This window comes from Podarcis liolepis, assembly GCF_965112155.1.
Source record: "Podarcis liolepis genome assembly, chromosome: 3".
NCBI classification, from domain to species: domain Eukaryota; kingdom Metazoa; phylum Chordata; class Lepidosauria; order Squamata; family Lacertidae; genus Podarcis; species Podarcis liolepis.
The window spans coordinates 49,806,169-49,826,610 of NC_139557.1; the positions used below are offsets into that span (position 1 = coordinate 49,806,169).

Consider the following 20,442-nt stretch of genomic DNA (forward strand, 5'->3'; position numbering starts at 1 on the left):
ATACAATGCCTGTTTCATTTTAAAAGAAACTGAATTTAAAACTTCTTCTCTTTGAAGTTACATTTTTTTGTCTTGTAACATCTTCTCTGTGAAGTTTACATATATTAGGTTGCATCTAATGTCGAAATGTTTTTTGCCTGCAAGAGAATGCATAAGCAGCAAATTGATGTGCAGCAAATTGTACAATCTGTTGCGCAAGAAGTTTCTGCTAGCACAGCTGTGGAGTCCAATTCCACCATTGCCTAAGATTAAAACCCACCTGTCTGCTACCATAAGAGCCCTTGCCCTACAGGACAGAAAACTTTGGACACAGACTTTTAAAAATTGAGATGGCAAAGCTGTGTGTGGAATGCATTTGCTTAAATTTAAACAAGTGAATAATTTACTGCATCAAACACGAAATGGGTTGGGGGAAAAGACTCCTGCTACAACAGTAGACAACTAAAGAAGTAAAACCAGTCTAGATTTCTTGGAAAGCTGCAGAAGAAATAAGGTCAGAATATTTAATTATAACCCAATCAACCTTTCGTGAGCAGCGTGTCAGTTTTACTTTTGAGAACCAAATGAAACATTTCTTTGTTTCTCAAGCACAGGCTTTTAAGACAGGAGGTGTTCTATCATTGTATTAAGAGGATAAAAATGGATTGTTTGATCTTCTGAATTTTAATGTGTAGGAAAGATTATTGGGAAGAAAATTGCATTTTCTGAAGTGGCAGAAATATTATTCAGATAACATTAATTACATGATAGTTCCCCCCCTTTAATAATGGGTGTATATTCCAGTTTGGGTTTGTAACAAACAGAGTGGCTTTAAAGACTTGAGAAATTTATTTTTCTTTTAAAAAAATCATTACCATGAGTATAGCACTTAAACTTGCATGAGTTCTTTAATTATTGTGGTGGTTATGGTCCATTGTGCATTATGTTGTGTGTGTTTGCTTTTTCTAATGTGCTGTGGGTATTAAACATAAGATCCTCACATACTGCAAAAAATTTAAAAGACATGATTTGAAAGGAAGTTTATCTCCTATCATTAAGCTGTGTGCCTGAAGTGCATATTTTGTGTGAGTGTTTTGTCCTCAAAAGCACAAATAATAATATGGCACCACAGTAGTAATTTATCAAAACATGGCAAAAAAAGGAAAGAACAGAGGAGTCTATATCAAACACCTTGATCTCAAACATATTTAGCTTGGAAATCCCATTTTATTTCAGTGAAACTTGCTTCCAAGTGTCTTATGTCTACATCAAGGCAACAACAAAGAAAAATGAGTTGACATTTCTGCATTCTTTAGCCACAATTTGACAAACAAGTTTTCAGACCGGAAGCCATCAGTGATGTAAATGTCACACATTATGTGGCCAGTACCATTTCCCAGAATCTGTGATTTGCCTCTTTGTAACTTCCAGACAGCCTTCTCCAATTGAGTGAACTGTGATTCTACTGGCATTATCAATTCAGGGATTGACGATTTAAGGATGTGTGGTAGTGTGGGCATTGTAGACAGTGAGGTTGGAGGGAAATGAAATGCAGAAAAGCACAGAAAGTGATAATTGTATAATTGGCAAGTCACAAAACAGTTATTGATATTCCAGGCATGCAGGCATCGGTAAGCCAATGAACACATGCCGTGTCCTAAGCAATCAAACAAACAAACAAACAAAAACCCACCATTGACTTAGTTCAGTCCACAAGTGATAGCACTGAACCTCTTCATGTATTATAATTCAGGGGTTTCATGTTGCAGTCTCACTTGAAGTTTCTTTGCTCTAGGATGTCAACTCCAAAGTCAATTCAAATGCTCCCACAGTGGCATTTTGCCATTTCTGATATTGGTCCATTTATTATTTTGCATATTGATTGCTAATGGAGCAAATGATTTGGATCAAATGATTCAGCAGAGGAAACACAGCCCAGAATAACTAAGGAGATAGTACAAGAATACTTGGCTAGTTTAGATGTATTCAAGTCTCCAGGGCCAGATGAACTGCATCCAAGAATATTAAAAGAACTGGCAGATGTGATCTCAAAACCACTGGCAGTCATCTTTGAGAATTCCTGGAGAACAGGCGAAGTCCCGGCAGACTGGAGGAGGGCAAATGTTGTCCCTATTTTCAAAAAGGGGAAAAGAGAGGACCCAAATAATTATCGCCCAGTCAGTCTGACATCAATACCAGGGAAGATTCTGGAGCAGATCATTAAGCAAACAGTCTGTGAGCACCTAGAAAGGAATGCTGTGATCACCAATAGTCAGCATGGATTTCTGAAAAATAAGTCATGTCAGACTAACCTGATCTCGTTTTTTGACAGAATTACAAGCCTGGTAGATGAAGGGAATGCAGTGGATGTAGCCTACTTTGATTTCAGCAAGGCATTTGACAAGGTGCCCCATGATATTCTTGTAAAGAAGCTGGTAAAATGCGGTCTTGACTATGCTACCACTCAGTGGATTTGTAACTGGCTGACTGACCGAACCCAAAGGGTGCTCATCAATGGTTCCTCATCATCCTGGAGAAGAGTGACTAGTGGGGTGCCACAGGGTTCAGTCTTGGGCCCGGTCTTATTCAACATCTTTATCAACGACTTGGATGATGGACTCAAGGGCATCCTGATCAAATTTGCAGATGACACCAAACTGGGGGGGTGGGGTGGCTAACACCCCAGAGGACAGGATCACACTTCAAAACGACCTTGACAGATTAGAGAACTGGGCCAAAACAAACAAGATGAACTTTAACAGGGAGAAATGTAAAGTATTGCACTTGGGCAAAAAAAATGAGAGGCACAAATACAAGATGGGTGACACCTGGCTTGAGAGCAGTACATGTGAAAAGGATCTAGGAGTCTTGGTTGACCACAAACTTGACATGAGCCAACAGTGTGACGCGGCAGCTAAACAAGCCAATGCAATTCTGGGCTGCATCAATAGGAGTATAGCATCTAGATCAAGGGAAGTAATAGTGCCACTGTATTCTGCTCTGGTCAGACCTCACCTGGAGTACTGTGTCCAGTTCTGGGCACCACAGTTCAAGAAGGACACTGACAAACTGGAACGTGTCCAGAGGAGGGCAACCAAAATGGTCAAAGGCCTGGAAACGATGCCTTATGAGGAACAGCTGAGGGAGCTGGGCATGTTTCGCCTGGAGAAGAGGAGGTTAAGGGGTGATATGATAGCCATGTTCAAATATATAAAAGGATGTCACATAGAGGAGGGAGAAAGGTTGTTTTCTGCTGCTCCAGAGAAGCGGACACGGAGCAATGGATCCAAACTACAAGAAAGAAGATTCCACCTAAACATTAGGAAGAACTTCCTGACAGTAAGAGCTGTTCGACAGTGGAATTTGCTGCCAAGGAGTGTGATGGAGTCTCCTTCTTTGGAGGTCTTTAAGCAGAGGCTTGACAACCATATGTCAGGAGTGCTCTGATGGTGTTTCCTGCTTGGCAGGGGGTTGGACTCGATGGCCCTTGTGGTCTATTCCAACTCTATGATTCTATGATTCTATAATTCTATAATGGGACTTCTAGCCACCAGTCTCTTTGTATTCACCCACCATTACTTCAGCTTTGAGGGGAACATCATCAGGTCAAGATACACAGCAATAGGCACTCACACAATTCAACAGTAGGCCAACATCTTCATGGTTCACTGTTAACCATGTGGCTTATCCCCAGACCATGTTACCCAGTTCAGCCACGTTCATCTGATAATGGGGTTTGTATTCCACACAAGCTTGACACCATTATAAATGTGTTAGTTTTCGCTGTGCCAGCAAGACTGTTATTTTATTTTATTAAGTGAAATCCTGCTCATTTAGAGGTTTAATTTAATAATAATTCCTCTAGGCTTCAAGGTGCTATTTTACTAGTCTTGTGAAACCATATTAACACATTTATTTAACAGTTTACCTTCCATTATCATTATCGGAAAGCCTTTGTACAAAGTTTTTAGTAGTGTTACACTGTAATAACTTGCTAATTATTATATTGCAATGCCTCCCTTTTTATGTGTGTGTCAACATGCCTAAGAGCTACACGATGTGCTATTTATTGGGGGTCTAAGTGATACCGAGTCCTTTACTGTGATTTGATTTGTTTTGTTTTGTTTTTGCAAGACTTACTGGCACCATATAATGTTACTGTGCAAATTAATTAATGAAGGAAAGGGTACTTCATCACTGGTATTTTTTCTTCTCCTTGTAATGCTTCTTGTATTTATATACTGCAATTGCACTGTGACAACTTTCTTTCTCTATTTTCTATTTAACTTTTCTTATTTTTTTCTGTTTCTTTTGCAGCAAATTTGCTGGATAGAGTTTCTGCTCGCTGCTTGTTAAATATGTTCTTTTTTTTCTGTCAATTACCACAGGTTTAGTCCCTATGAGTGGTATAACCCACACCCTTGCAACCCCGACTCAGACGTGGTGGAAAACAATTTTACCTTGCTAAATAGTTTCTGGTTTGGAGTTGGAGCTCTCATGCAGCAAGGTATACGATTCAGCCTGCTCTTTCCCCTGGGTGCCATGTCCCACTTTTTGCTGGGGGTGACAGTTCTCTCTTTCTCTGGCACAAATTGCTTGCATGGGTGCCTCTGTGCATGTAACCATAAACCAGCTTTTAACATTAATACACCTAGGCATTCTTGAATCCCACTTTCTGAAAAAGAGTACGCAGCAAAATAAGATAAATCCAAACCTCAATATTCTCAGGACACTTCCCTCTAACCTGGATATAGGTTATAATCTCACTGCCATTAATTGATGCACTAGTCTGTATTTTTCAAACAGTGACATTTTTGCAAAGCAAGAGCTGAAAGCATGATTACCTCTTTACTATTGTCTACTTTGGATGTAGACCTTCATTTTCCGTATTCAGCGCTGAAATGAGATGCCATTTATTGCATGGTTAATAAATGCCATCCCAGTTTGCAATAATTGTTGCAACCATGTTCTGTTTGAGATTCCTTAAATGCAAATTAATAAAGGCAAGGCAAACGTTGACGACGTAGCACATGCTGTACGGTATGTGCAAAGAAATGCATTTTAAAAGATGGATGCTAAAATTATAGGGATGCTCATCTGAGAACAGATAATAATACATCAATAGGGTATTTATTTATTTTGGTTATGCAGTGCACTCCTCTTGTGCCTATTTTGTTTAATTTACAAGAGGGCAATATAAGCGGTAGTCCTAAACAATATAATCTATAGTAAATTGTTAGTAGGTTCCCCCCTCCCCCAGTGTAATACAACACATATAAAAGGAGGGCAGTATAATGTTTGTCATCTAATTAACATTACTTATTTTAAAATTCATTGTTCTTCATGCTATCATTGCTTGCCTTTAGTACACTACATCCACATTTCCATGGAATACCAAAAACATTTGTCCCCTTCTTGAGCATATTTTTCAACAATATTTTAAGAGAAGTTGACAGTTGCAGGAGAGTATATGTACACATTTAGGTGCTAGAACCAGCATTTAATTTCGGCAACCAAAAGTACAGAAGGTGGACATGTGTATTTGGGTATCTTGTGCAGGTGGGGGGCATTTATTTTGTTTTCATTTTAAATAACAGCATTTCATTTTGGAAAAGTAATTAATGTACTTGACAGAATGTCTTAGGAGACATGTAGGAGTTAGGGCATATTGATATAACTGCCCTGGAGCAGGAAGTTAGAACAACTTTAATTAAACCTCTACCACGCTTGTAAACTGCTCTGGATTCTTGTTGTTTTTGAAGTTATTGATACGTGGAGACCCAAAATAAATATAATCTAGCAGTGGGCACAATCCAGTCAGAGAGACGCAATTGTAATTTCCATTTATTTCAACAGAAAAGAGTTAAATACACTCTTTCATTCAAATTAAAAATGTTTAACTCTGGCTGGATCTGACATGTCCAGTGTGTTCTTTGCAGTCTGAACATTTTATTCTTAAACATCCTTTCGTATGAGTAATACAAAATGTATCAGCATTTTAAAAGACAGAAACGACAATTAGATCATGATTTAGAAAAACACTTGACAAATAGATAAGCCAAATATATTGCATAGTGGTAAATCTCATGCCATACTCCCTGTAAATTAAGTAGAAATAAAATTAATATATTTTATGAAACATGGGACTATCTACAAACCATACCACAAGGAGAGGACTAGGTTGAGTGGAAAGGAGTCCTGCACATGCCCAATATCCACTATATTTCATTCCTGGAATGCAGTTGGTTTCATCTAAAGAGAACTGATCGCATTTTTTGCTGTGGAGGTAGCAAGACATATAGGTTTGTAATCTACAAGAAAAGGCAAACATACAGTGAAGGACCAAACAAACCATGAACAATGGGGCATTCTTAAGAAATGTTCATGGGTCCCAAAGGTCCATTAGAACATAGTCTTCCTCCTCCTATAATTATTTTCTTGCCTCTGAAAAAGATTAGTGCAAAGAACCTTCATTTGTTTGTTTTAGACATAATGTCAAACCATAGCTTGGTGCAAGGTAAACTATCTTGTGCTCATTCACTTATTTCTCCTTGCCTTCTTCCCTCACAGTCTCTGATTTCATTACTCACTTTCCATTTAGTGGCAAATTAGCATTTAGTTACATTTGAATTGAACCAGGGGGAGAAAACACACACGAGCAAGACATTTCATGCTTTACAGCCCCATTTTTATAGGCTAGTGAATTTCTGGCACTACTGGGGGTCCAATCTCATGGGACTCAGACATTTCCCTTGGCAGGAAACAGGAAGTCTCCTTAAGACAGAGTCTTGCATTATATTGGGTTTAGTGTGGGAGAGGCATATAAGTTATCCTACCTACCTGGTCTAAAGGTCAGGGGTCCCCTTTACTCTTTACCTGGTCTAAGCCAATGGGGTAGTTCAGGTAATAACCTCAAATGAAAAGTTCCCCGACAAGGTGTAATAATTTTTGAAACACACTAATATCTGCATCATTGACAGCCCCCTCCCCAAACACATTTCCATGAATGCTGGAGGCTACATGATAGAGGAATCTCATTCATTCCTTGCCCACACCTCTCTGCTCCCAGGAAATTGTGGGATATAGTGCTGGACATGACGTTACCTTGGGTACATGACAGTCAGCCCCTAACCAGGCTCTGTTTCACAGGCTTTGGTGGCACTCTCTCTTAATCCTTGGGTAAGATATGAACTTGTGGTAATTGGGGCAACTATGGCAAACATTTCTACTGTTCTTTTCTCTCAAGTCTTGTTTGACTTTCCTAAGTGTCGATTTTTTTGAGAAAGCAGTAAAAGCTGTTTGGCAGTATTAGCATTTTAGTGTCTTTTAAGTGTCTGACTGACAGGGCCTAGGAGCGACTACATCAGAAAGGTACTTTTCTACTTTTTCCCTTGCAGAATTCTAGGCAAAGTCTGGCGCTGGAGTTGGCTGTCATGTCCAAGTCTGTCAGAGCTTTTTTTGTTTGAAACAGCAAGGGTAAGATGAACTGCAGGGTAAGATGGGCTGTTTTGGATCGAATAGTCCAGTTATGATACCACTTCTTTTTTCTTTTTCTTTCCCCCCTTTCTTTTCATTTCTTTTTCTGTTCTGTAATTGATGTTGAGTTTGGCATAAGCTCCATTCATCGGAAGATGTGTTACCTTGCTGGACCAGTTCCTTAACTGATGCAAAATAAACAGTATAATTAATCGGGAATAAAATAGTCCATCTTGCCTTCATTCCATTTTACCCAAGTAAAACAAAAATGAGGAAAAAAAATCCTTGCCAACTTTTTAAAATTTCTAATCCTTTATCATAATGATACTATGGACATATTTCTTTTGAAGCACCTTGTTGCATATATGCCTTGCAACATTCTTTTGCATATTGTGGAACAAATGTGTATGTATATATATATATATATATATATATATATATATATATATATATGCCTTGCCAATACTAGTTAATTAAAATATTCCGTTTTCCATTTTTAAGAATTTCATGCATGCCATGCCAACTTACAATTTTATATTTTTGCAAATTAAGAAAAAAAATATTACGGCTTTTAATGATGAAGCACAAAAGGAGGCTATGTGCCTCCTATACTACTATTAGGCTCTAAATTAGCACTAATCATTATGTACATTACAAATTAATGACTAAAGCCACCTTCTGTTTTAGTGCCATGATCAGGCAACTCCAGCAATGCACTTATAGTCTGTCTTCATATAATGTAGGTGTAAGAGTAATAGTTCTACTGCTCTCTAGTAAATGAAATGTGTAGCTTGACCACCCCATTTATCTTAAGCTGTGGGGCTAACTATAGAGATGGGAGATGTTTCATTTTACCATTGGCTTGCTACATATAGATTCATTATGGTGACTTTTCTTTTTTAAGGCGGCAACATTTTCAGGTTTGTAGCATTCTCTTTGTATCAGAGTTTCTCTGATACATTTTTCCTGATTCCTTGGGGCAACAGCTTATTTGTTACAGAAGTCAAAACATTTTATGAGCTGCCAGATTAGTGGTTCATAAATGCTTTGAAGAGCTGCTGCAAGACTTTACTGGGAGGCTCAGGACTGCTGTTTGTTTTTAGTTCTCTTTTAACAGCTTAAGTGTCTTCTCTTTCTCATTTTATTTTTTCATTGTCACTTGATTTAAAGCTCATTAAAAATAATAATCTGGTTATGCACTAGATCACGGCCAAATATTGATTTGGACCTCCCATTGCTATATTTTTGGGTCCCATAAATGCTTGATTTGCCAAAAGCTTTTTTACCCTTCCCTTTTGAGTGGAATTTGGTTTTATTTTCAGTTTCAGTTCTGCGTCTGTATAAGCAAAATGTATGCCTGTCACTTTATTTATTTTTGCTCAGTGATTCCATTCTCACCCCTGTGACGAAAGCAAACAAACTCAAAAGAACTGAATTCTAACAATGAGAAACACAATGTTTATGCACTGGATTCATCTTTCCCCCCCTGATTTTCGTTAGGTTCCGAGCTCATGCCCAAAGCCCTCTCCACCAGGATAGTGGGAGGCATTTGGTGGTTTTTCACACTTATCATCATTTCCTCGTATACCGCTAATCTAGCCGCCTTTCTGACAGTGGAGCGCATGGAGTCCCCCATCGATTCAGCAGATGATTTAGCGAAACAAACAAAGATAGAATATGGAGCAGTTGAAGATGGAGCAACAATGACCTTTTTCAAGGTAGGCCCTTTGCCATTTAATTGGAGGGGGATATTACTTACTGTGCAGTTGGTTAGCAGGTGGAGAAATTACTTTTGTCATTCAGATTATCACATTTTGGTAGGTTTAGAAAAGTATGATGTCCTATTCATGCAGTATACTGTATGACAATGATAAACACTAACAAGTTCCGGCTTCTGACCTTAATTCAGAGTAAGCTTGTTTCTCTGCATAAACAAACTTATACCCACTTAACTGGATTAAGTCTCATTTACCTTTGAGTATAGCCATAGGGTCAAGCTGCACATCTTTGTTTTCCTTTGTTAAGGAGAACAGAAGATGCCCATTGTCACTCTTCCTTGCCTGACTTTAATTCTTTCTTTAATTCCTAATGGCAATGCAGTATAAAAAAAACAATTTATATTTCAGTAGAATGAACCTGTACTCTTGTATTGCTTGGAAACTGTGGGTGCGTCATTCCTTGTTCTAAAAGCTGTTAAGGCACCTCTTCCTGGAAGGCTGAACTTGTTACTTTTCTTGTGCTTGTAATGCACTAAAATAGTATTCATGCTATCTCATTTGCTGCAGTGTACTAATGAAAGTCAAGCCAGTCCAGCTGCTAAGGTCTGTCATAGGAATCTCACAGTTTCCAAATGCAACCATGTTACTAGCAGTAGCAAATGGTGTCGTGGGCAAGTGATGCTCACCTGACCTTCAGTTGGTTGCATCACTGCTGCTTACCAAGAGGTTGAGGAGGAGGGGCAGCAAGGCTGTCAACATGCAAACACAGCAGCTGAGCCTGTCAGGTGTTCCCGATAGAACAGGTTTAGCTTCGTCAGTCACCTAACTCCTGTTGAGAACAGAAGAGTATGAAGAGAAAAGCTAGTTAACATTTCCCTCCCCCCTGTCGGAGATGAAACAATATGTTAAGACACATTATTTCTTGTGTTGCTTTAAAGGTTAGATTCACAAATGTATAGGGAAATACCCAAGAGTTAAGAACCATATTCAGTACATAGTTGCCCCGCCCCCTGCAAAAAAACCCATTCAATTATAATTGTTCATAAATTTGTATATACCGCCCTCCATCTGCAGATTCATACACATGTTCTCCATTCCAGAGAGCGACTCTGCAGATATCCTAGGCTAGGACTGGAAGCTCAAATCACTCTTGCTTCCCCATTCACCACTTCTGTGGAAGATGTGAAGTAGCTCTGAATGAGAGGGTACTCATTCCTTTGTGTGTGTTTTTGCTGATCAAGATGATGATGGGCAGGTTTGCAGTACCCTCGCTGCCTCCCACTGCAGTTTGTGGCCTGAACAGTTGTTATTCTTTCCAATTCATTTATGTCCTAATGGTATGCGCGGATAGTGGTGGTAGTTTTTTGTACCTGCTTTTCTTCAGTCTGCCAGCGTAATCATGGGGGAGTGCACTGCCTGTCCAGCCACTGCCCCTTACTCTGTCTCTTATACCATTGGTGTGGGTGAAGAAAAATGACCTACAAATGAGTTTATGTTATTTTAAAATTTATGAGAGCCACTTGGGGTATTGGGGGGGTTTTTATGCGGGGGGTGGATTGTTGGAGAGTGAGAGGTTGTTGCTGCTTTTGATGCTATTTTTTGTATTTTTATTTTGTATCTTATGATTTATGTGGAATTCGGTTGTATACTTTCCAATGTTTGTTTATTGTTTATGGTTACTTTTGTAAGCGGCCTTGAGCATGGATTTAACTTTGAAAAGGCAGCATACAAATGAAAATATGGGTGGTGAATGGATTCCTCTCATAAATCCTTCTAAATTTAAAGCTGTCTTTAAAAGAAAAGGGATGAGGGACTTGGGTGAGTTCCTTTTTGGGGGACTTAAATAAAAAGAATCTGATCAAAGGAGAAAGTGAGCAGCTAAATGCTATAGGAAGGTATTGAGAGTACGAATTGATTCACTGGTACTGTTATTAATTTATGTAAGATTTTAATATACATATAACCTAAGATTATCTTGACATTTAGAAAGGGAGGATTAATGCTGCAAACATGGGCCATTGCCAGCACAGGAGCATAATGGCTGCGGCAGGTGCATGCAGAGAGGCCCACAAGAATGGACACAGGAGATTGGTATTGGGTTGAATTAGGCCACAACTTTATTGTTTAAGGAAAGAGTAGATTTGGCTAAGTCATTGGGCATGTATCCAGCATCAGGCAGCCCTCCTGGTACCTGTTAGGAACCTGGTGGGCTTGACCTCGTGTAGGGAAGTCGCCCCTGACATGGATTGTGTGCCATGATCCTGTACAGGCTGCCATTGTGTGAAATATGTTGGCCCATCATTCCCTGTTTGGCTCCTGGACAGAGTCACCCCTCCTGGACCCCTCCCTGTGACTAAGGATCCAGTCCAATGCCTTATCTGCCAAAGTTGTGACGGTTGCTATAAGGCAGGTGAAAACCTGCAAGCTGGCCAGTTTGCTTGGAGGAGAAAATTCCTCCCTGGCCCTGAATACAACGACCAAGTAAATAATAGCAAGGTATATATGCCCCATACCCACTCCCCACTGAGCGTGCCCCTAACAGATTGGGTGGGAGGGAAATCCAGTGGCGAACATCCAACAGGATCGCCTGCACTTGACCACCCCCTTAAATAGACTGGGGTGGGCTGGGTGCAACCCCCAAGCCCCTGCCCCTGATTTGCCTTGCAGGCACTGCCCACACATACCTGAGAGGTCATTGAGGCCAAAGGTGAGTGTCGCCAGGTGACCGTCCTCTTCCCTGGCCTCACTGATAGATGGCAGTCTCCATGGATCTATATATTCAGTAGCTAAAAGTACCATAAACAAGCTACCATGCAGGTAGTATTATAGAATTTTTTCTTCCAAAAATCTGTATGAGAAATAGAGGTAATAAGTTTGTAGGAGTTAACTGTAACTAATCAATCAAAGCTGCCTTAATGGCAGGGATATTTGAAGCTGTCAAAACAAAACTTAGAGAAAGTTTAAAGAATCTGGTTTTCTTAATTTTAAAATGAAACAATATGATTAAAGTCTCAGGGCACAAAGAGATTATGACACAAAGTATTTATTCAGTCTTACCAAAGAACTCTACAAGACTTTATTTTATTTTATGTCTGCCTGATACTAGTGGAAGACTTTGATGTTGTATTCTTTCTGATTGTCAGGCTGAACTTGAAAGCATTTTGTGGGGGCAATTTTTCTGAGTAAAATATTCTAGCCCAAATGGTGTTATGCTGCTGCTTTTTTCTTTACTATATCTTCTTATTCTGCACATATTTCTTTTTCTATTTCTCTTTTCACCTCTTTGTATTTTCCTTGTTAATTTGTTCTGGTGTATCTTTGCAACCCCTGGATGGAATGCTATGCCTTCTAGCACTACAGAGTTGAATGAGAGTCATTCCTGACTATTGGAAGAACTTTCCCAAACAATTAGCTTGGGAAACGTCCATCTTCAATAAGTGTGGCCGGTTATTCATGTACGACTCTGTTCTATCTTCACTGTTGGAACCTTCTGTGTTCCTCTGAACACCAGTTGCTGGGGACTGCAAGTGGGGACATTGCTGTTGCACTGAGGTCCTGCTCCCAGGATGGAAATCTGGTTGGCCACTGTAAGAACAAGATGCTGGCCTAATCCAACAGGGCTTTTCTTATGATCTTATGGTGTGGCATGACCTCAGTTCCTCATGTCTCAAGAGTTAAGGAAGTCTTGTCACTGTAACATCTACACCTACACTATATGTTAGTCTTCTGTAACCTGGTGCCCTTCAGATGTTTTGGAATACAACTTCCATCAGCCACCATGGCTGATAATACCAGCAGTCCAAATTACCTGGAGGATACCAGCCAGCTTGGGGAAGTCTATTATATGTTTGTCTTTGAAGTAAGATGCTGTAGTTACTAAACCTAGCACAACCTGGTACAAGAAATGACAGCAGAGGGAAACACACTAACAGTTTTGCATACTCAGAATGGCAGGTGAGCAGATTTTTGCTGGTCAAACAATGGAGTGGTAATGAATTAATTCACCCTATCTGTACACTACAACACCCCCCCCAACTGCTTTTTTAAAAAAGAGATGTACATTAAATGCCTTCTTAGCATATTGTCTGGTTGGGTAATATGAAAAGGGTATGGGGGAGGGCAGTGACGTAGCGTGGGGGTGCAGGGGGGGCCCGGCCGCACTGGGCGCAGCATTGGGGGGGGGCGCGCTCGCACTCGCAGCTCTCTGCCCCTACCTGGCTCCACGGGTTAGGGGGCGCAAATTACTTGCCTTGCCCCGGGTGCTGACAACCCACGCTACGCCACTGGGGGAGGGGGAACCTGGCAATTGGATATGCAGTTCTAGGGATTAGGCCTTGTTGTCATCTGTCTGTCTCGAGACACAATGGAATGCACCTCACATTGCTGGAGAATCACAGCGTCTGCTGGCGGCTGCTGAGGCCGCTAACTTGTAACTGCCACCTCCTGCATTGTTTTCGCTGCCTTAGCAGCACTGAAGTGACCAGGCCTGATGAGTGCAAAAGGAACTAGTGTAGCCTTCCGAACTTGGAGAAACATGTCCAGTCATAAAATATTGACCTTTGAGCTTTCAGTAATGTCTTCTGTAGTTACTTTTTTTTCTATTTTATTTTCTGCCATTTTTATTACCATTTTAACTGGATGTGTTAGTGCTTTATGATATCTTGCCCCTGGAGATATCTAAAAGAGGATTGGGAGAGTGTGCACATTTTGATGAAAGAAAAGCCTACTGTCCTGGGAACGTGACCATATGACCGATAGAATTATTGAGTCTAGGTTTAAACAACAGTTGTGTCTATCATAATAAGATTGGTTGGCCTCTGTCTGTCTTGGGTTGCAGTGGAGGAGTGTGTCTTTGGGGGTAACGTCAAACTCTTGGAAGGTTATAGCACCTGCTGGGGCTGTAGAGACTGATGTAGGAGAGACATAATTTTGTTGCAGCTGTGGCAGATTGAGACACCCAGTTGTGCTGCATCAGGTGCATTGTGGCTTTTCTTCTCTCTGTGCTCCTCCCAGTGGTCATTCCTTCTCTGGTCACTGCTATGGATGCATGACCTGTCTGTCTGTCTCCAGGCATTGCGGTCATCTGCAAGGGATTATAGTTGAGTGAAAAGTTGTAGGGAGCTATTCAGTACAAAATGTTGCAATTAAATATGGTTATGAAGCTTACTGCCTGAGATTTATTTTTTTAAGTGGAGTTTTGTGAAAATGATTCCGCATTCCATCTTGGACAATTAAGCTCTGCTTAGATGTTCATCTCCACACATGGAGTGGGGAGCATGGCTGCCTATGCTAGCCTTGCTCCCAATGCTAGCACTACCATCCCCACAGGCGACAGCTTTGGATCTTCCCACAAGAGAGGAATTTTCATGCTTTCAGCTGGTCATACTTACAATTCCACCATATGATTCAGAACCTTCTATGATTGGGGTTCCTGTTCATGTGGAAGATTCTTAGCACTTTCAGCTGAACATGCAAAGTTCCCCCCTTCAGATCTTTTGCCTTCATATGCAAAGGTTTGAACCAGTCGCTTCTCAAGCTTGGCTTTTGTTTTGCAGATCTCAGTGTGTAGACACACAACTCCTATGAAAGCTTTACTGCCTTCCTTCACCATTGTACAAATGCACTTGGTATACTTGGCAATGAAGATGAAACAGTGTTGGTAGTTCAGGTTTATTAACAATGTGCAAGTATGACAGTGCTGAGTTTGATCTTGCTTCTGTGTTTATGTCTATATCTCATTACAGCAAGATAAAATAACTAACTGCCAGAATTGAGCAAAACAGTAGCATATAGTGCAACATAATATAAAGACACCAGATGGTTTCTTAATGTTAAATGAAAACATGAAATCCCAGTAATAGCTATTAGAGCCAACCACTGTGTGGCACAATAGCTATCCCTGTGATTGACAGTAATTCCCACAGTAGTTTTTCTTTGTAAAAAGCTTATCAAAGTTGTCTTTGAAACATAGCCAAGATTTTGGAAGAGCTAACGCTAACATTAGTTCAAGAATAAAAAAATTCCTTCCAGTAGCACCTTAAAGACCAACTAAGTTAGTTCTTGGTATGAGCTTTCGTGTGCATGCACACTTCTTCAGATACACACTTCTTCAGATACACACTTCAGATACACACTTTCGTGCATGCACACGAAAGCTCATACCAAGAACTAACTTAGTTGGTCTTTAAGGTGCTACTGGAAGGAATTTTTTTATTTTGACTATGGCAGACCAACACGGCTACCTATCTACTATTAGTTCAAGAAGCATCTAAATCAGAAATTGAAAACTTACTATTCACATTTTATTTGGGAGCTTGAGCTGTTTGTTGCTTTCTGAACTATCCCATCCCCATCCCCATCCTCATCACCCCCCAACCTCCCCCAAATTCTGATGATTAAAAATACATCAGTGTAGGGAATGTGCAGGGAAAAGTGGCGGGTAGACTTTTTGACTCATCTCTCCAGTCACCTCAAACCAAGTGGTAGGGTTAGGGTTACCTAAATCAGTCTGATATAAAAGAAGTGGTTTGTTAAGACATCATAAACATTGAAATAAAAAGCAGTTTTTTAATCCTCCACCTCTCATAATTAGTATTTAAAATGTCTGCATTGGATTTCCCTCCCATCACATAAAAGACAGACACTGGCTCTGTTGTCTTTTAGTTACCTGTGAAAGACCTTCCTCTCCCAATAAGCCTTTTAAGTGGAGATCTTTATGCCAGCCTGCATCTGTATTGGAACAATTTTAACTGTTTTATATTTGGAATTGTTTTAGTTGCTTTATACTTGGAACTCTTTTTAACCATTTTAATAATTTTTTGTTTATTTTTAAAATAATTGTTATAACCCTCACCAAAACCCACACAAAAATCTGATAAATAAGTTTTTCAGTTCCTTCCTGACTTTGCTTTTCAATCCTTCATTGCTAATTACAGAATTTTGAGGAACAGCTGGGAATCTGATCAGAATCTAAACTGCTCCTGGCAGTAATCCCTTTGACACTGCATGGCTGAGCTGGCATGATGGCCTGGCAAATTCTAACTGCTCAGGAAACAAAGCTATCAGAATGTTTGTAGTCCATCTTTTTTGAGGAAAGGAAAAGTTGTCAATATGTCTACCCTCAGGATATCAGTAGCTTTGTGGGTTAGGCTGATTAGAAAGATGTAGGGAAGATGGCAAGGAACCAAGAATGAAGGTGGCCGAAGTGGGGGAAGGGACAATATGAAAGGACCTCAATGGAAGCATATGTGAAGGACAAAGGAAGCTTTAGGGAAAAGATAGGAGAAACTGAAAACATGCAAGAATGGGCTAAGAACAAAGACAAAAAGGGCGCTGAATTTTATATATTAGTTTGGAATAACCATGCAATACTTTTCTTGCAGGTGTCTGTTATAGTTAATTTATAGTTTTATTGGCACAGGGACATCAAAACTCATTAACTATTGAGGGAGTTTGGCTGTGTAAATTATTTAACTGAATCATAGTCAAGGGGGGAAATGTGCAAGTTTATTTGATCAGAATGTAATCAGAAGCTTGAATGGCTTTGACAAAGAATCTAAGCAGAAACCATGGTACCAGAACATCCTTGCCTGTTTAACTTGCTTAGTAAGTCTTCTAGTTTGTATCATTTCACTGCTGTTTACAAGGTTGCCCCAGGACACTTACACTAATTTAACATCACATTGATGCATGCTTCTAGTAACATGCAAGGCTGCTTGCATTAGTACTGTGGCTGGACAGAAAGAGTTGTATTCATTGCTCTGCTCCAGAGGGTCCCCCAACCCCTTAGAATAGATTTTGGGGGTTCACAAGGGGCTGCATGTGGGTGAGAATGAAGCGGAAGTCCTGTATCGGAAGCCTCTTCTGCTCATGCTGTGGCAGCACTGGATACAAACAAGGTGTGGAAGAGAATAAAAGTGTTACTCTCAAGTTAGCTGCCTTAATGGGAAGCTGCCAGTTCTTATGAGGAACAACATAAAGAGATACATGAGCATCATTTGCCTCCCTGCTTTCCTTGTAGCTGGCAAGAGATCAAACATCTTCACGGGTAGGGGACAATTCTAAATCAGTCACATCCTGGTAGTGGATCCTGCCTACTGCTAAGTATATATGTATGATATTGCTCCTCTTGTTTTCTGTGTCACTTATGTAATGTCTTTTCAATAGAAGTAACTGTTTGAGTTCATGTTTTAAATTGTTCCCCCCACATAGCTATTTTAACTACCCTTAGGCTGCTTCTATACTGGGCATTTACCGTGGAACAGCTTGTTCACTCACTCTTTATGGGGCTCCACATGGTGTAGTGATCAAAATGTCCTTTTCATATGTTTTCCCTGTTCCCTGCTGTCCTCCCCCCTTCCGGAGCTCAGAAAATATGACTTAAAGAAACAAAATGCAATGGAACTGCTGTTGTAATCCCTTCGGGTGTAGATAATGTATCACACAACAACTCCAGCCTATGCAACCCTATAATAGCCTATATATTGATTCATTTCATGAAATTTATACAGTACTTGATTGTACAAAGAAAACCCTCACAGCCAAACTTTAAAACATACACAAGTTAAAATACTAAAACAGATTAAAATGGCCTCAACTTTCTAACCCTCTGAGTAGGCTTGTCTAAACAGGAATGTTTGTTTTAGCAGGCACCAAAAAGAGTTCAGTGAAGGCACCTGCCTAATATCAATAGGCAAGGAGGAAGGCACTGCGGGAGGCAGTGGAAGACAGGAGTGCCTGGCGTGCTCTGGTCCATGGGGTCACAAAGAGTCGGACTAAACGACTAAACAACAACAAAGGAGTTCCAAAGTGTATGTGCTGCCACACTACAAATGCAGAATGAGTATTATTTGTCACCTGTAGTAGAGCCAGTTCAGCCAATAGACTGTGCTCTTGGCACGTGACCTATAGCTTGTCACTGGGAATAAAGTCTACCACTTCCTGAATGGCATTTCCTTGTGTCCATTCATGTTTCCTGCCCCCATTCCAAATTGCATCTGGGGAAGGGGAGACCATGATCGGGATTATTTGAACCTTTCTTCACACAATGCTCTCAATGAAAATTCAAACTTCTCCCAATGTGTGTATGTTTTCAAAATTGGCTCTTGCAGAATTTCAAATCTGTAGTACTTTGCATACAAACTAGCATAGTGATAATAGCTGGATGCAATGCCAATATAATTATACCCAAACATAGATCCGTTGACCATATACTAAGAGGCTTTGAATTGGATATTGTGCATATCAGAATGTGTGCTGTATGATTGGATATAGTTGGTCGTATTGTGTGCCTGTTTTGTGTGCTATAATAATTCCTTCATGTTGTTGGAGTGGCCTAAATACATCATTGGATGATGGGACATTAGGGTCCTGATTTAGCATCTTTTGTTTGTGCATGTGTGACGAAAATACTCTCTCTTTTTTGGTCTATTGAAACATTTTATTCTTAGCAATGCTTTCGGATTATGCAGCCAGAGTGCACAGTGGCTGTTTGTACTTTGCTCAGAATTATTGCAACTTGCTAAATTTTCACATACGGTAATGTTTGAAAAATAATCATGAATGTGTACTACTATGGTTGTGAAATATGATCCAATGCAGCATGAGCCATTTCCTTGAATGAAATGTATTTTCAAGCAATCTGTTTTATATCTGATGAATTGAACATTATTCAGAGCCTTTGTCTAAGCTTTAGCCAGCTAAAGAAGTTGGAAGAGTTTCCATCTATATTAGTAGAAATTCTGTTTTTACCTTGTCAGTTCACATATGGTGTAAGAGGGATGGTGTCCAACTGCATTAGTACTACATTTGTGTTGTTATATATGTTTTCAGAGCCAGCACTGCCCTGAATACCACCGTGAATTTTATAGCTTAGATAAAACATTCCTCCCCACTGTTATTCATTGACTTGAACAGAATGCTTGTCACAGACTGTTATCTCACCTTCCCAAGACATGTGTATTGTGGTCATTGTGCAAGCTGGCTTTGACATGGATATGTTTATCACCAGATTTAGAATTCTAGTACCTATTTAGGAGTACTATGAGGTAAAAATCAGACATGAAATTCTGGAGCGTTCTGCTTTCATTGTGGACTTTTAATGTGGACAATTGGATTTTAAATTATCTATACCAAATATAAATAAATTTGAACTCATAAACTCATTGCACAAAGGTGTCACATTGGATGAGTACATGGACAAGTTACTTTTGGGAGAAATTGTGTTATTCACTGTGATTTAGAGCAGAATGTTAATACCTCTATTTTTTAACCTTTATAGGCAGAGAGTTTGTTGTTTGACCGACATCTAAGTAATGTGCTATTTTCTGCACATAATAGATTTTGATGTGAGAAGCAAGTGTTGCTCTGATTCTGGCTTAACAGCTTTGTAGTGCTTAAAAGTACATATTCAACAAAATAGTCTAGTAGTTGATATTCTTGTCTGAATTTGCATCTGCTGAACATTGAACAGAGAACCGTCTTGTACATTTCTGTTTTCCACTATAAATAACATGGTTTCCCTAGCTTGTATATATGCTGAATTTATTCAGACCAAAACTACTCACATTTGTTTCTGATACAAAAGTGCAGGTTAATGAAGATCAGTAAGTGGTAAGCAAAATATTTGAGGTGAATATTGCAATAAATTTTTATTTATCATGAATATTTTGTTAACTCAGACTGTTCAGAATGGATTTCCCTGCTCATTCAGTGCTGATAAAATATTAACAAGACAATTTAATGGCAGAAATATGCATTGCTGTTTAACAGATGGCCTGTGATTTGGTAGAGATATTCCTGGTTGTTGTTTTTTACAGGAAAGTTAAAGAGAGATGATATTCTTAAAGAAAAAAATAATCTTCTATTCCAGAATAAATAACAGCCACCATGTTAGAGATGAAAACTTGTGTAGTTGAAATTCCACAAGTGAATTCCCATAAATCTGTCTTCCTCCCCACTCATGCTCAAAATACAGGAATGGAATATAAGTGCATTCTTCCTATAGCTAAAGATTTTGGAGGTGCTCTCCTGAGCTGGGATTCAAAAATCTTTGTGGAATTGTAAAAGGGGAGCATTACAAGTTTAAAATTCTTTCTTGTCTAAGCTGGAAAATTGCTGGCTTCTCTCTCCACTGGTGCTTCCCATACACAGAATGCCTTTTCTGTCAGCCCCTCCCCTTCCCAAACACTTTTTCCTTGTACTTATTTCCCTCAGCAAGAGCAAAAGGGGTCTGTCCTGCCTCCTCATTGATGCTTTAGTGCACCATTGA

The 20,442-nt window shown here is 39.7% G+C and overlaps 1 protein-coding gene across 4 annotated transcripts in view; it reads left to right on the forward strand.

Annotated features, from left to right (window-relative positions):
- The window catches only part of GRIK2 (glutamate ionotropic receptor kainate type subunit 2), a 440,357-nt gene that overhangs the window by 327,431 nt on the left and 92,484 nt on the right, over positions 1-20,442 (forward strand). For 3 of the 4 annotated variants that reach the window (XM_083497626.1, XM_083497628.1, XM_083497627.1), the window contains exons 13-14: positions 4,368-4,486; positions 8,956-9,173. In XM_083497626.1, coding sequence (XP_083353752.1) covers positions 4,368-4,486; positions 8,956-9,173 — 337 coding nt within the window. Of the gene's footprint in view, positions 1-4,367; positions 4,487-8,955; positions 9,174-20,442 lie in introns of those variants that run through there. The other variant, XM_083497629.1, reaches the window with a different exon arrangement.